This window comes from Passer domesticus, chromosome 1 (assembly GCF_036417665.1).
Source record: "Passer domesticus isolate bPasDom1 chromosome 1, bPasDom1.hap1, whole genome shotgun sequence".
Classification (NCBI taxonomy): domain Eukaryota; kingdom Metazoa; phylum Chordata; class Aves; order Passeriformes; family Passeridae; genus Passer; species Passer domesticus.
Genome location: NC_087474.1, coordinates 31996860 through 32012175, shown reverse-complemented (window position 1 = coordinate 32012175; position 15316 = coordinate 31996860). Strand labels below are relative to the sequence as shown.

The window sequence follows — 15316 nt, the reverse complement described above, 5'->3', positions numbered from 1 at the left end:
ACAAACATGACTCATGAGCCATAGTGTCTCTTTGCGCACAGCACATTCCCAAAGTCTCCAGCTCTAAGGCTGACTGGCCTCTGCAAACACACATTCCTGTGTCAGACTGTTGCGACTTGTGTTTCAGACTCTTTTTCCTTTTTCACTCATTGTCTGAGACAGGAATGTTTCAGAGAACTCTAAGGAAAGGACATATAAACTGAAGGGAAGTCTGGTAGAGGGAGAATGGGACTTAATAGTCCCTCCAGGGATTTGAAGAACCTTTAGGATGAAGCAGGAAAGCTACCAAGAACATGTAATCTCTTATTAGGAGTCAGGCTTAAATGGCTGAAAGTGATAAACATAGTAGGCAGAGATTAATAATGAGCATTAATTTGGGAGTTATAAAAAAAAAATAATACCAAGAGATAAGGAAAGAAAAGCCCTGCTGCCATGTTGTAGTCACAGAGATGTTCTAGATTCCTGAGAAGTGTGAACAAAAATCAACTAAACAAAACTGTCCGCAAATACAAAATATATAAATATCTTGAATATTTTTTGTGAAGATTTTTGAAAACAAGAAAGGAGTAAAGGAAACTTTTGTGGAAAGCTCTCTCACTTAAATTGCTACCTTCTGTGTGCTGACAGATTTATGATGCTACTACACAGATTTCAAGAACATAATATTATAACAGCTTTTTCAGGAACAGCTCATATTGGTTCAATACATATCTTAAGAAGCTGCAGCCAAGTGGGGATTAAAGAAGCAGAAACAGCACACAGACATTCATTAGGGGTTCTTTTAACTCTTAAATAAATGAGATTATTCAGTTGTTCCCTAGAGAGAAGCGGAAGAGACAGGAAAATACCATTGTGTTTTTCATTGAGAATTTTTTCATTGCATTCTTCTAAGCTGTCCCATTAAGGAATCAGATATATCTCCCTCTCCCTTCAAGCAAATCACCAGGGTTCAGGAGACTGGCAGGATCATACCCTGAATACAAGGCTCAAACAGAACCTTGTTTCCAGCTAGTCCATATCAACTGAACTTTCCCTTACAAAAAAGAGATGCTAGCAAAGAATCATGGCACAAATCACTTATGACTTTATTCAAGTGTAAGATCTTCAGGAGGTTAGCCAGGACACAGTGCCCCAGCAGTGCACTATTTTCTGGGCAAGTATTCTGAGTACAAAGGGCTCCAAGGCTATCAAAAGGATACAACTGAAATGACATGACAGGAGTCAGAGACCTTATTGTCTGTTAGGACAGGATACTCACTTTCTATCTCACTTTCACACATTTCAGAAACAATGAGACTTTTAGTTGTTAAAACAGAGGTGATTTATGCATTTGTTAGGACACAAGGAGAGTACAGGAGAGCATCTAGAGGACTTAGAACAAAATAACCGAGCAGCACAACAACAGCTGAAATTTAAAAGTGAAGTATGAAGACACTTATGCAAAGAATTGCTGAAGACAACTCAGCCATAAATGGGTTTTTAGATGGTTGTTACCTCCTGGAGCAATTATTTTAAAATAAATGCAGACCCCTGCCTTTTGCTCTGCCTCTAGTACACCAGAAATGACAGAATATTGTGTTATTTGGATATCTCGCATTTAGTTTTGTTCAGCACACTTCCTAAGTAACAAAAGGCAAAAAAGTCTGGGAATATGATGAAGGCAAAAAGATTGACATAATTTTTTAAAGCCCTAGAGACATGTCCTAACAGCATAGAAAAACATCTTCCACACTAGGAGTTTGGATTAAGTGTTCTCAGAGCTCTGAAGCTCCATGCTTTAGGATTATAAACTCATCCTGGGTGAGTGACTACAAAACATCCAGCATTCATCACTGTCAGAAACAGCACTAAACCCCTAATCTGGTCTGATAGAACACTTGACAGATACCTGAAGTCTGATGTAAAAAGAAGCAATGAAGCTGGGCTTTTAAAATCTGATTCTAAATCTACCAGTCAGGTGATCACTTGGTGACCAAACTCATGAAAACTTGACACAACAGGCAGCAAAACAAGCATAAGATCCTTACAGGGAGGAAACCCCCCTGTCCACTGACAGAAACACCCCATGTGTTCCACCACATGCAGGAGTGACTTCCTCTCAATGAAGAAGACTATAAAGAAGACAATCCATGAATGTGCTGTCTCAGGACTTGGTCAGGCTTCACACTCAACAGCTCCTCCTGCTGCTGTACACAGAGGCCTCGTAGCTCTGCAGAGAACTGGGTTTACATTTACAAAAATTAAGCCTGCCAAAGCACACCAGTTCCATTTCTGTCAGAGAGTGGAGAGAAATTCGCCAGTTTATGGCCTTATCTCTATGTGTTATAAAAGGTTTCTCCTTTGAAAATTCTAAGGTGAGCAAAGCTTTTATTTTCAAGATTCTCATGTGACTCTTGGGACCACACTAGTGCTCATATTTCAAGCAAGCTCCTCCTGTCTGCCTATACCTTAGACACAAGAGTTGCATAGGCTTTAGTAGATTACATTAAATTAGCACATCATCATTACATAAGGAGACCCAACCATACAAATCTCCTTACAAAAGGATTCTTAATTTTAAGCTTTTCATGGGGCTAAGTTGATGCTTTGGAGACTAATTTCAGAATGTCTGAATTTAGGCTGTTGCAGAGGCACTTCTCACTCTACAGCTTGGATTATTCAGAAGACTACATCCCAGATGATCATGGATACACAAAGCAAATGTGTTATTAATGTAACTGTTATCCCCTCCAAACAGGATATTCCAGTAATTCTTCCAACTGTTTTGACTCATTACAAAAAAAAAGAAAAAAAAAAAAGGAAAATTGGGTAGTTTTGACTAACTACTTGCCATCCAAAAGTTGAAATTGAGGCCAGTAGAAATTGCTGTTATTGTAGCATGTTTTTTGTCAAATGCAATCAGAATTTCAGACAATGTTCAAGGACATTTATTACACCTCTATTATTTTAAGCTTTCCAGTAAACTGCGGCAGACTCCACAACAGCATGAGACTAACTCTAAATTTAAAAAATCATAATAGACTTGATAAAAGAATCTCCTTTCATTTGACTTTCATTTCTTGAAGCCCTAAAATTAATTTTTAAGTTCCTTTCCAAAGGAAGAGTTATGTCTTTAAGAAAAGCTAAACTTCTGGAAAATTGCTGAGTCCTGAATCATTCAAATGTGAATGACCTTCTTGGTTAACTTAATTAATTTTGTCCTTGAACTAAAAAAGCTTGGTTTTTTTGGTTTGTTTTTTTTTTTTTTTTCTAAATTGCTATCTTGAATCACCTTTCTTTTTAACCTACTTTCACTATGGAAACTGGATTATAAGGATTCAGAATGATTTTTCTGATAGTAAACCAGAAGTTGATGCTGTCCCATCCTAGGCCAAGTCTTGCATTCAGTCCTTTCTTGCTATTCCATGCTTCACTGCAAATTACCCCAACTTCATGCACCTATGTTTTATACTCACTGCTCATTCAAACAAGATGTCTGTGTTGCGTTACTTGTCTCAAACCATCATCTTATTGCAGAGAAGTTGTATCCCACACATCTTATTTTGAGGCCCAAGGTTATTTATCAGTGAGCCCACGGATAAGAAGGCATTTATCAGTCTGCAGGCAGCTACTGGGGCAAGTGCTCAAGCAGGACAACCCCGTATCTCCACACAGTGAAGGCAGGGATTGAGTCCATGTCCTCAGTTTGAGGTCTGTGTTTGTTTTAAGTGACAAAGAGTGACTCTGAACCCTGGATCTCCTTATCTACACAGCTCCCCACAGGCCAGATGAATGACAGACACTTCTACCTACCCCAGTCCTGGGGACACTTTATTATACAATAAATGGCTGCTGAATAAATCTTCATACCTGAGGCTTAGAATCACAGCATCAAAGGATGGTCAAAGTACTTTGCTATTTTCACACCTGTTAAACTCATCAGTAAATTTATCACTTGGTAAGCCCTGGCATTATAATGGTTGTGCAACTGATTCAGCTAGGAAAGCTTGGCAGTCTCCCAGCTTCCCACTCTGGCTGGATTGGCTGCTGTCTCTCCCTCTGCCTACTGAAATTTCTTTTACAGCCCATTACGATGCTGAGCAGCACTGCCTCACCCTGTGCCTAAGTGGAACCTACAAGATCCTGGCCAGGCAATTCTCATTACTTAACACTTAAGAGATATTATTATGTCCCTTAGTGCCAAGTAGTTGCTTTCACAGTTTCACAAAACCCACTCTCCAAAAACACAGGAACAGCAGAAAGAACTCCAAGTTCTGCCTTCCTCTGTCAAGATCAATTCTTTTAACTGCCACTTTACACATTGGCTGTGGAAAATATTTTTATGTCCCACTCCCAAATAATTGGTCTTTATAACATAAGAATGAGATAGTACATCAGAAGTTCTTTAAAATGCAGGAATAATTTTTCCTTTTCAATAATAGCAATTAAGCATTGAATGTAATCCAGATACTCAAGTCAATGTAACACTTGTCATAAAAAAAAAAAAAAAAACAACAAAAAACCAAAACACAACATTGTCAAAGACAACTGCACAAAGAATAAATACACTGCCAAAAGAAATAACAAAAAGCAGTCCTTAAAATAAACCCGAGAAATGTTTGGTAAAATATTACACCAAAGTAGGTGCTAGGCCAATATTTAGCTTTATCTTAAAAAGGAATACAGTCACCTTTAGGAACTGCAGCATCTCAGAGACTGCCCTCGCAACTGTTTAAAGCAGTAGCAAAACTGGCTTCTCTGTCTTAGACTGTACAAGCAGTAGAGATTAGAGGCACACCATTCATCAGGCATTTTTATTTCCTTTTGAGTCTCCAATGCTTTTCAACTTTGTTCCCTACCTGTCTGGGTGAACAGGTTCCTGTCTTCCTCCAGAACAGGCTGTAAAAGACATAATAAACATAAAGCCAGCAGTATATTGCAAGTGATAGGACTTGTACCATAAAAGTGTAGAAAAGTAACCCTGAACCCATACATTTGCCACTGCAGAATATTCCTTTCTGAAGGATACTAGCATAAAAATCTTTTCAAGCCCAGCCCAGAATAACTCTTTCATCTTTATAAACTGGGCTTTGAAAAACCCAAGAATAGATATACCTTTCTCCCAAACAATTCCAAAGGCAAGATAAAATCAGAAGAAAGAAACAAAAAACCCCACAGGTTTTCTGAACTGCTTCAGTACAGTTTAGAAATCACAATGGTGCAAAACAGTCAGTACTGCTTTGTGATGAGGTAAGATTTATGACTCAGGTCATAACTCAAACAGTTTCTAAGAACCAGCTCACACCACAAGGACTCCAACACAAATCACACACTCCCCAGTGCTGGCACAGTTTGCTGATAACCAGCAACAGCTCAGGCTTGTCCCACTTCCACACAGTAAGGGGATGAAAACAGGCCAAGGTACTCAAGCTGCTCAGGGATGAGGTGATGATTTCCACAGGAAATGGGTTCTAAGTTCTTGTCAAAGACCAAACCAGAAGTTTAGTACAGAGTCGAGAAAAAAAAAAAATCACATATTCTCCTGAGTTCCAGTCTAGGTCCATAATGCAGGGTTACCTTTTTTCTTTTATTTGCAGTGTGCCTCGTAAAGAGATCTGGATGCTTCTTTTGACATGTTTTGTTTATTATTCGACTTGACACATTGGGTTTATTTTTCCTTCATTTGGGACAGAATTACATAGAGTTACACACAGAATTCTGATTGCAAAATAACTGTAGTTCCAGTGTGCAACGACCTAAGCTAGGAGAAAGTATTCCAGGTGTAACCACAGTGAATAACTGAAAGACTAAAATATGAGCCTTCTAGGCAAACCACACCAAGGCAGTCTAATGAATGTTAATGTGTGTAAAGTATAGAGCACTGGAATTGCACCCCGAGTCATTTTAGTTTACTGCAGCAATTCAAACCCACAAAGCCAGGAAAGTCCTGCCTTTGTCTTCAGCGTTGCCCTGGAAGCCCCACAGCATACTCTGCCCTACACAGATGCAGGACTTCACACACATTTCACACATATCTGCAACGTATGTTGCAGATGCCACATTTAGCAGAGAAGCCAAAAATTTCACTATTAGTCTGTCCCATCACAGAACACTTCAAAAAGCAAATACTGAGCACCTTGAACAACACCCTTTCCTGCACCTTCTACTTTGCTTACAGGTCAGTTCTTACCCCGGTGTTGCCCCAGATCCACCCTTAGCAATGCCCAAATGGGCTCAAACAGATATGAGAAATCCTCTCCAATTGAGATAACTCTTTTTACTGGTGAAAACACATCCCCTAACCTACTATCTTGATATATCAGTACCTCTGCTTCCAATAATAATACAGTATGGGAACCTACTAATACTCTGTATCATTTACACCTTCAGGAAAGAGTATTATATCCTGAGTCCATCCAGTTGTCTTGAATTAAGCTGCAGTTTTCAAGAACAGCTTCTTGGAAAAAAACTGAAAAAAATATTACTACAGTGTCCCTCCACATCAGAAGGATTAACTGTGGCACACAACATGCAATTCTCAGAATGGAGCATACATATTTAAAAGGCAAAATGCAACAGAAATTAAGAGAGCTACAGATGCCTGAAGTTTATGTTCTGTGAAGAAAGGAAGAACCTCTGAATAGATGTCAGCACACATCAGGCCACAACAAGGCCTTAAAGAGGCTTAAGAATTTACACTGGTGCAATTTCTTAGAGCAGCTTAAAGCAGCTTTCAGCTCCCTCCTTTAGAGATAGAAGAGACATGGTTTTATCACGAGTTATGTGATATTAAGTTACATCTGGCCCTTGGAATCATTTAAGACACACAAGCCTTACTAAATGAAACTCAGTCCTTACAATCATGGTAAAAAGTCTAAAAACGAGAGTGAAAGGCACCATGAAGGCTCAAAACCAAACAGCAAATAAAAGAAACAGAGGATGCCTTAAGTTTTTAAAATAATATTTTTCCAGTCAACCCCATAATTATGGGAGTCTGACATGATTTGAGATTTGAGTTGGGCAACAACAGCCGAATTCAAGACCCTGATTTAAAGTGGTTTCATTGCACATATTGCCTCACTCTTCATGAAGTACATGAATTTATCTGTATATCGTAAGCAAAACAGTTTTACTGTGGCCAGTGAACTGTCAATAAGACTACAACATAAATTGTTAGAAGTTTAAGAATGCATACTTTGTATATACCTTGTGATGAAGTGTTTAAAAATGCACAAAACCTGTGTCGTGTGCTCTGGACACCATGAGTTTTGGAAGGTAATGCACTGTCTGAACTAGGGAGTGATAATTTCTGAATGGTCTCGTGAATTATCTACAAAATTCTGCCATCAGAGGAACCCTTGATATATTTTTACAGTCCTCACATCTTTCTGCTTCATGTTGACTGTTCACATGAGCCCTGCCTCATGGGCAATTACAGGGGCACACCCACACCAGTTCCAGGACAACATAAAAGCACACACAGAAAATAAATGTTTTTCCAGTGTCAGACAGTGGAAAATTCTGACAGCTTTAATGTTCTTAGTTAAAGCAAACAGTTTGAACGCTGGACATTACTACACTGGGCTGTTCCAACAGCTCTTCCTCCTCCTTGCCAAGGAGAGTGAGATGGCAGTCGTGTCTGGAATTCACCGTTCCAATTCTGCTCGGAAGGCCACAACATGTGAATACTGACATGTCCTCTTTGAGCACTACCACGCTGCTGGGCTGGCGTTTGGGATGCTCCCATCCCTTCGTGTGGCAGTCCCTTCCACAACCCTCCCGTCTTTGCCGGAGCAGCGTGGCTTTGGCGTCCCACACGGATGGAGGATGCGGCCGCACGCCCGCTCCCCTCCAGCCCGCACGGGGCCATGCCGGCAGGTGGCCCTGGCCGCCATCTGCGGGGGGATTTCGCCTCACTTCGGCAACACTTCCACTCCTTACTCCCTTGGCTCCCCTGGAGAAGCTTTTAAAACTCATGGACAAGCTGGTGAAGGGTCTGGAGCACACGCCCTGTGAGGAAAAGCTGAAGGAGCTGTGGGTGTTTAGCCTGGAGGAAAGGTGACTCAGGGGACACCTTATCCCCTCTACAAGTGCCTGAAAGGAGGCTGTGGCCACATGAGGGTTGGCCTCTTCTCACAGGCAACCAGCGACTGGAGGATACCGTGATACCGTCTTAAATTACACCAGGGGAGGTTCAGGTTGGACATCAGGAAAAATTTCTCCCAGAAAAGGTGATTAGACATTAGAATGGGCTGCGGAGGGAAGGGGTGAAGTCGCTGTCCTTGGATGCGTTTAGGACTGGGCACGGCACTTAGTGCGGCGGTGTAAGTGACGCGGCGGCGTTCATTCCACGGAACGCACTCGGTGACCGGAGGTGTTTCCCGCCCGCCCGGTGCCGTCACCCCGTCACGGCGCCCTTCGCTCCCGCCCTCACGGCCCGGCCGCCCCGGCCCCGCCCACCGCCCCGCCACTGCCTCAGGGCGCCGCGCGACCCTTGCTTCCACTTGCGCCGTGCGCATGCGCCCGCAACACCCGCGCCCCTCGGCTGCGCGCCCCCTCCGCAGCACAGCGACGTCTGACGTCACTCCGCCGCGATTGGAGGGAAGAGGGGGCAGGACGGAAGGAAGTCCGGGGGCCCGCCGGTCGCAACCTACCCCACTAGCCGCCGGCGGCGTGACGTCAGCTGATTGTCACCAATCAGCACTGCAGAGGCCGGCGCCTGATTGGCTGTCGCGGCGGAAAGGCGGGCGGCGGGCGCGGGCGGGGTTGGTTGCGGCGGTGCCGGGTTACATAGGGCGGAGCACGGCGTGTCCTTGGGCGCAGACGGAGCGGGAGGTGCCGGCGGCGCGGTCACCGTGTCTGAGGGCGCAGCGGGGCAGCAGGTGCGGCTGGGCCCCGGCGGTGGCGGCGGCGGGCAGGGACGTGGGGCAGGCGGGCGGGCGTCGCTCGCGGCCGTCCCAAGCGCCGTTCCCGGGGCCGCGGCCTGAGGCGGCGGCGGGGGGCGGCGGAAGGTCACCGTGGGGCCGGGCCCCCCGGCGCGGGCGGGGGCCTGCGGAGCGGCTCGGGGCCGGGCCGGGCGCGGGTAGAGCCGGAGCCGGGCGGCGCGGGCGGCCTTGGGCCCTCCCGCCTCCTCCGGCGTGGCGGCCGGCGGGACCCCGGGGTCATCCCGGGTCACGGTGCCAGCCCGGTGCCCGCCGCCCTCCGGCCCTGCCCGGGAGCGTGGCAGGTGCGCTTATTCAGCTGCAGAGGAAAAGCCTGCCGAGAGTCCTCTGCTTTTACACGAGGTCGTTCACCACTAGGAAACTCCAGTTACAGCTGTACAAGTTATATCAAATTTGTTCTTCAGAAATTGTCACTGTACCCTTTAAATGCTGTGGGGCAATTATCTTATTCGAGGGAAGGTTTTTCCTGCCCTTCAAGCAGGAAAAACCTATGTATCACCTTGATACCCTTACGGTTGTTTCATGCTTCCATATTAATCTTCAAGCCCAGGAGCTGTGGCTTGAGGGTGGACAGCGTGCTGGAGCATTGCCAGATTCACGTGCTGCACATGGTGGTTTTGTAAACCTGCAGGACGCTTTTTAGAGTTTCAGCTCAGCTGGTGACCTTGAGGTTGCAGTACTGACCTCTGTGTGTGTTCTTGGTCTAGTACTGACAATGGGAGACGTCGAGAAAGGCAAGAAGATCTTTGTCCAGAAATGCTCCCAGTGCCACACGGTTGAAAAGGGAGGCAAGCATAAGACTGGACCCAACTTGAACGGCCTGTTCGGACGCAAGACTGGGCAAGCCGAAGGTTTCTCTTACACGGATGCTAATAAGAACAAAGGTAAACTTAAAGCTGCCCTTAAGGGACAAAAATACTCAGTTCTTGGTGATAATTATAAAAAACTGAACAGAGGACAAGAATGCAAGTGTTTACTATTTTGAATTTATTAACTTTTTTTTGTTTTGTTTTGTTTTTACCTTTCTTTAGGTATCACCTGGGGTGAGGATACTCTGATGGAGTATTTGGAAAACCCAAAGAAGTATATTCCTGGAACAAAGATGATTTTTGCGGGTATTAAGAAGAAGGGCGAGAGAGCAGACTTAATAGCATACCTCAAAGTTGCCACTGCAAAGTAAAAGTTATCTGCTGCCTTATTTATTTCACAAAGGAGATGGCAATGGAAATGTCTGTGATGAGATTGGTTTTTAAACTTTCTATTTTTACATGTACTGTGTCTAACCTTAAAATCACCCATCAAATAACTTTGCTCTTGGTGGGTCACTGGAGTACACACTTGTTTGGCAGCCATTAACTTAACAAAGACTATGTAATTGGGTTCAGTCATCCTTGATCGTAAAAATTAAAAGAAAATAAATAAACATTTCCTGCCTCTTCATTGTTTAAAAAAATATGTAAATAATCAAACGAGTAATCATCAGCAGCGTAATAGCTTTGACAGCTCAGCTCTTTAACATCAAAAAGCAGGGTCCTTTTTGGCATCTTCTGCCATTCGTCTGTTACATTAACAACAAAAAAACAAAGGCTATTGAAAAAAACAAAAACTAATCCCAGTATAATATTTTTCTAAATTTAATCAGTGCTAGGTGTTGCAATATGTATTCATCTGTCTAAAGCTTGTGATGAAACAGGTATTTCATCTGATTTAAGTACTATTTGTGAACTGCCAGTTGTGCCCAGCCACTTGTCTTTTATCTAGGCGAAGCATGTTACCTAATTCATTCAGACTTTGACAGCTGCATGCACCTGTGGAGTACAACTCCCCTTCAGAAACATCTCCAGTTTTGATGTGTTACTGGTGCCCTTGGCTCAGTAAATCTACTGATAACAGTCATTCTTAGTGTAAGAGAAAGCATCCTGTTCTGGGAGTACAGCTGCTAGTGGCCAAGCTGAGAGTTACTTAATCTTCTAAATTCAGCAGAAACATTCACCTAAAATTCATTGGTACAGGAAGTTTCAGATGAAGGGGTGCAGGAATGAATGTGCTGGTAGACTAAAAGACAAAATCAAGCAGTCTTCCGCTGTGCTGGCTGTAGCCACCATCATTACTTCTGAAGGTTCTGTTTCGCACATTGTAAAGCAGTATTTTTAATGTTTTACCTGCGTTTTTTTCATACTAAGTTGTTCAGAAGAATGTATTTACTGTGTACCAACAGTAAGGCATAATTTGGAGCAATCAATACTGTAAATTAAAAAAATTAAAAGTCTTGCTTGCTGTATGTGTATGAAATTAAGTGAAAAACAGTGGGAATGCAGGGCAAAGTTGCATGCCCAGATTTACATCATTAGGAAACAAAACCAAAAAAAAAGCTCCATGTGGAAAAAGGTAAATTGTAATTGAATTGGTGGGGGAATTATAAATGTGCCAAAGTTACTATTTTCGACCAGAGCCAGCCATCTTTCAGGGATGTGCTGTTTAACAGCATTTGCTGAATGGGAGAAAGTTCAAGGTAACTGAAAAGTTGTAGCTGTGCTGTAGGATGGGCTGCATTTGATTTATATGGAGTAGTATACTTAATAATGGAATGGCAAAGTGCTTTACTCAGAGTCAATGACTGAAAAGAACTAAGATTACTGACAGTGGTCTCAGTGATTGCTGTCATATGTGTTGTGATTACTTTTTCTTTCCAGACTAACCTGCAAACAGTATTTCTTGCAGTTGTGGATACACTATAAAACAACAACAGTTTTTGTACTAAAATCTTGTTAACAGAAAACTTCAAATCCTAGTATTTATTACTGTTCCAATTTCTGTAAGGGATGTTTGTCATAGCAGTTTTTTGGTTATGCAGAACTGAGGCTTTTTCCATGCCAAAATCCTGATAGAGCAGTTGTAGATACAGAATGTAACTGTACCCAGCTCTGCAGTCTTCCAGGATGATGGTGAGGAGAGAGAGTTGTGACACTTCATTCTGTTAGCCTTTATGAAAGAAGACTGTGACCTCCAAGCTGTTCTTCTTTACAGTTCATTTCTTCTCTAGATCAATTAGAAAGGAGGCTTTTTCAGTAAAGTGTGGTAATTTCTGCACAGATTACAATTTGCAACGAGTTACCCATCATCAGAAAAACTGAAAGAGGAAGCAAAGTTATGCTTTGCCCAAAGTAAGCAGAGGACACAATTTAGCTTGGCTCTTCTATCTGTATACAAAGACAAATGTTACTTCTACATAACGCTGAAGACTGAGAAAGTTTAATTCTAGATGCAGCATGCATCCTTGATAACATGTTAGGGAGAAGACCATTCAGATCTTTAAAATTTCATCTTTCCATGTATACAGCCCTAGACTGCAATGGCTTAAAAGTTTTGTAGTAGGTAATGAGCAGCCATTTGCTACTGGAGAAACACAGTACTATGGTGTTTTTACTAATGAGTAAGCAAAGAATATTGGAAGGAGGTTAGATTATCACTTAAATAAGTGTTAATGCAAGGGCTTGCTTGGGTGGGTCTTTGCAGGGTGGGAAGGAGGCATCATGATCAGTTAGATAATCAAGCTTTAGTTCTTTCTTAGTTTATATTACACAACAGAGGGGTGGGGTTTGCCTTTGTTTTATGAAGTACCAAGTTTAGGGGTTTTCATTCTGACGGTGATACCAGTCTAGACACTTGGTATTTCAGTAGTTCCTTTACAGTTACCAGTTAGGGAATCAAGCACCACTGCCAAACATTGCACCATCCTGTAAAAATTGTGCTTGGCTACTAGTTCACAGTTTTGCTTGGGCATGCCTTTGAAACTGATCTTGTGATATTTTCACGTGTAGTTATGCAAATGAATGAAGATAGTTAATGACTAGAGAAAACAGTGAAATCCAAAAGCACACCTTTCACAGTGTGACTTCCAAGTAAGTAGTATACTTACAAAGTTACAAAACTTATTAGTTGTACATCCAATTGATATTTAGTGATACAGAAGCTGTCTTGTTTCCTTAGTCTTACAACAATTCAAGTGTAACCCCTCTACAACCAGCTTGGGAAAGTTCCATTTGTTGCAGCCTGTACAATTGTAAATCATTGCTTCAGATAAAGATCTTCATTTTAATAGATTTAGTCTTGTATGGGATGATGTAATGCTTTCCTTTTTTTGGTATAAAATATAGCATCAATTTCTAAAAGAAATGTGGTACACTATCCTGTTCACAGCGGAGAACAAAACCAGCTAATAGGTAATAATTAGATATTCTAGTCTGTCACATATATCAAAGCCCATTGAAGCACACACATTTACCTCTATAGTAAGCGTTGTAATTTGCCTTTATCCAAAACACATCCTGAAATCTCATCTGGGGCTAAAGGCAACAGAAGTCTGTTTTACTACATACAGGTTGAGTTGAACCATTTCAAACTGATGTCCTGAAAACCAGGTTGTTCTGGGAGGTGGGCAGCCCAGAGCTAGCAGTAGGATGTGTTAACCCTGGGAAAGAGTATGAAATCCTGCCCCTTCCCAGTGCTGAGTCAGGACTCCAGGTAGCTGTCCCTCTGCTCCTGATTTAGAGCTTGCATGTGAGTACTTGCATGCTTTTTTTCCAGGATTGTTCTTGTGATCTGAAATACAGAAAATGTGATGGTCACCTTCTGAATGACTGCTTTCAGTTTAGAGGTCAGTGTCACAGGAGGTAAAAGAAGTGGGTGGTGTTTGCTTCTGTAACACCTTTCAGATGCACATCCTCAGTTTCCAGAAGGCTGCAATAACCAACAAACTGAACCTGTGTTCTGGGAAGAAGATGCTCTCTGCCTCTGTTGAAGCTGTCATTATGCAAAAGGAAAGCCAAAAAAAAAATTAGCAAAAGAGGAACTAACTATAGCACATTGTTCAAAACACATACCTGGGAGCAGGGGAGGTGTGTTCTCCACAGGTTATTTATGCATTTAATTTTAAACAGCCTTGGATAAAAATAAACCTGTCAGTGGAGATCAGAAGTCATTACTCTGCTGGTTTTACATCTCATTAAAGCTGTTCAATGCAGCTTGCTTATGCAATGTGAGCCACTGCTTTTTTCCTTTCAAAATCACCCACTCTCCAGATCCATCTTCTCTTTCCTCTATGTGTTAAAGCATATTTTTGTGTGGAAGTCTGTGCTGTCCCTGTCTAACCCCACTACCAGTCTTCTGGTCATAAGCACTCAAATGAAAAGCTGTTAGCAGAAATACCAAGCTGTATTCTCACCCTTACAATAATTCACAGAAATTGACTTCTGATGGCCCCATTCAGTTGTGAGTGTCTGGTGACAATTTCTTTTTAAGATGTCTCATGCTTCTTAAGATATGGGACATTGCCTTTTATTGGTGTTTTTTAATTTTAAGTTTTTAAGAGCTAACTAAAGCAGGTAGTTTTATGTGGCTTTTACCTGCACTATACCTCAGGGGTTTTTTTAGTATGAGATACAGCATGATTATATGAGCATTCCCTGATGTGCAGTCCTTCCAGATAAGAAGACAAATGCACACACACTGCATTTTAAAAATATCATGGTTGTCACCTGTGTGGCACCAGTACCCTCAATAATCTGGTGCTCTTACCCAGATTTTGTTGCAGGAGTGCTCCTACATTGACTATAACCAGCCTTTCCCTGGAAGTATGTCTCATATCTCTACTTCCACTGTTGATTTTTTTGTTTGGAGAACAGAGAGGAAAGGAAATCAGAATTCTCCATACCTTGCCATGTTTCCTATAAAGCTCTGTCATTTTATTTCCAGTTATTTAATCGGTTTATTTGCTATTGATCACAGAATCACAGCAAAATTTCAGTTGAAAAAGGCCTCCAAGATCATCAAGTCCAGCTGGTGACCAACCACCACCTTGCCAGCTGGACCATGGCACTAAGTGCAAACAATATCCACTTGTTTGAACACCTCCAGGAATGGTGACCACCACCTCCCTGAGCAGTCCATTCCAATGCTTAACAACCCTTTTCATAAAGAAATTCATCCTAATGTCCAAGCTGAACCTCCCCTGGAACAGCTTAAGGCTGTGTCCTCCTGTCGCTGGTTGTGTGGGAGAAGAGGCTGACCCTCACTTGGCTACAACCTCCTTTCAGGCAGTTGTAGAGAGTGATAACGTCTCCCCTGAGCCTCCTTTTCTACACTCCCAACCCCAGTTCCTTGCAGGACTTGTTCTCCTGTCCCTTCACCAGCTTTGTTGCCCTTCTCTGGACTCGCTCCAGCACCTCCAGCACATTCCTGGGCCCAGGAATGGACATAGGACTTGTGGTGCAGCTTCACCAAGTAGAGGCATAATCATTTCTCTGAATATTAGATATTAGGTCTGTATTCCTTCCAATGGTATTTTTATAGGAAAGGTACCACATTTTTGATTCCATAGAGAATAATTTTAGTTC

General features: G+C 42.5%; 1 protein-coding gene across 1 annotated transcript; it reads left to right on the top strand.

Moving 5' to 3' along the window:
• The first annotated feature begins 8712 nt into the window (after positions 1 to 8712).
• Positions 8713 to 11190, top strand: LOC135296392 (cytochrome c). The gene is made up of 3 exons (XM_064412651.1): positions 8713 to 8861; positions 9629 to 9805; positions 9953 to 11190. The coding sequence occupies exons 2-3, from the start codon at positions 9637 to 9639 to the stop codon at positions 10099 to 10101; spliced, it is 318 nt and encodes a 105-aa protein (XP_064268721.1). The 5' UTR covers positions 8713 to 8861; positions 9629 to 9636; the 3' UTR covers positions 10102 to 11190.
• The last annotated feature ends 4126 nt before the right edge of the window (positions 11191 to 15316 follow it).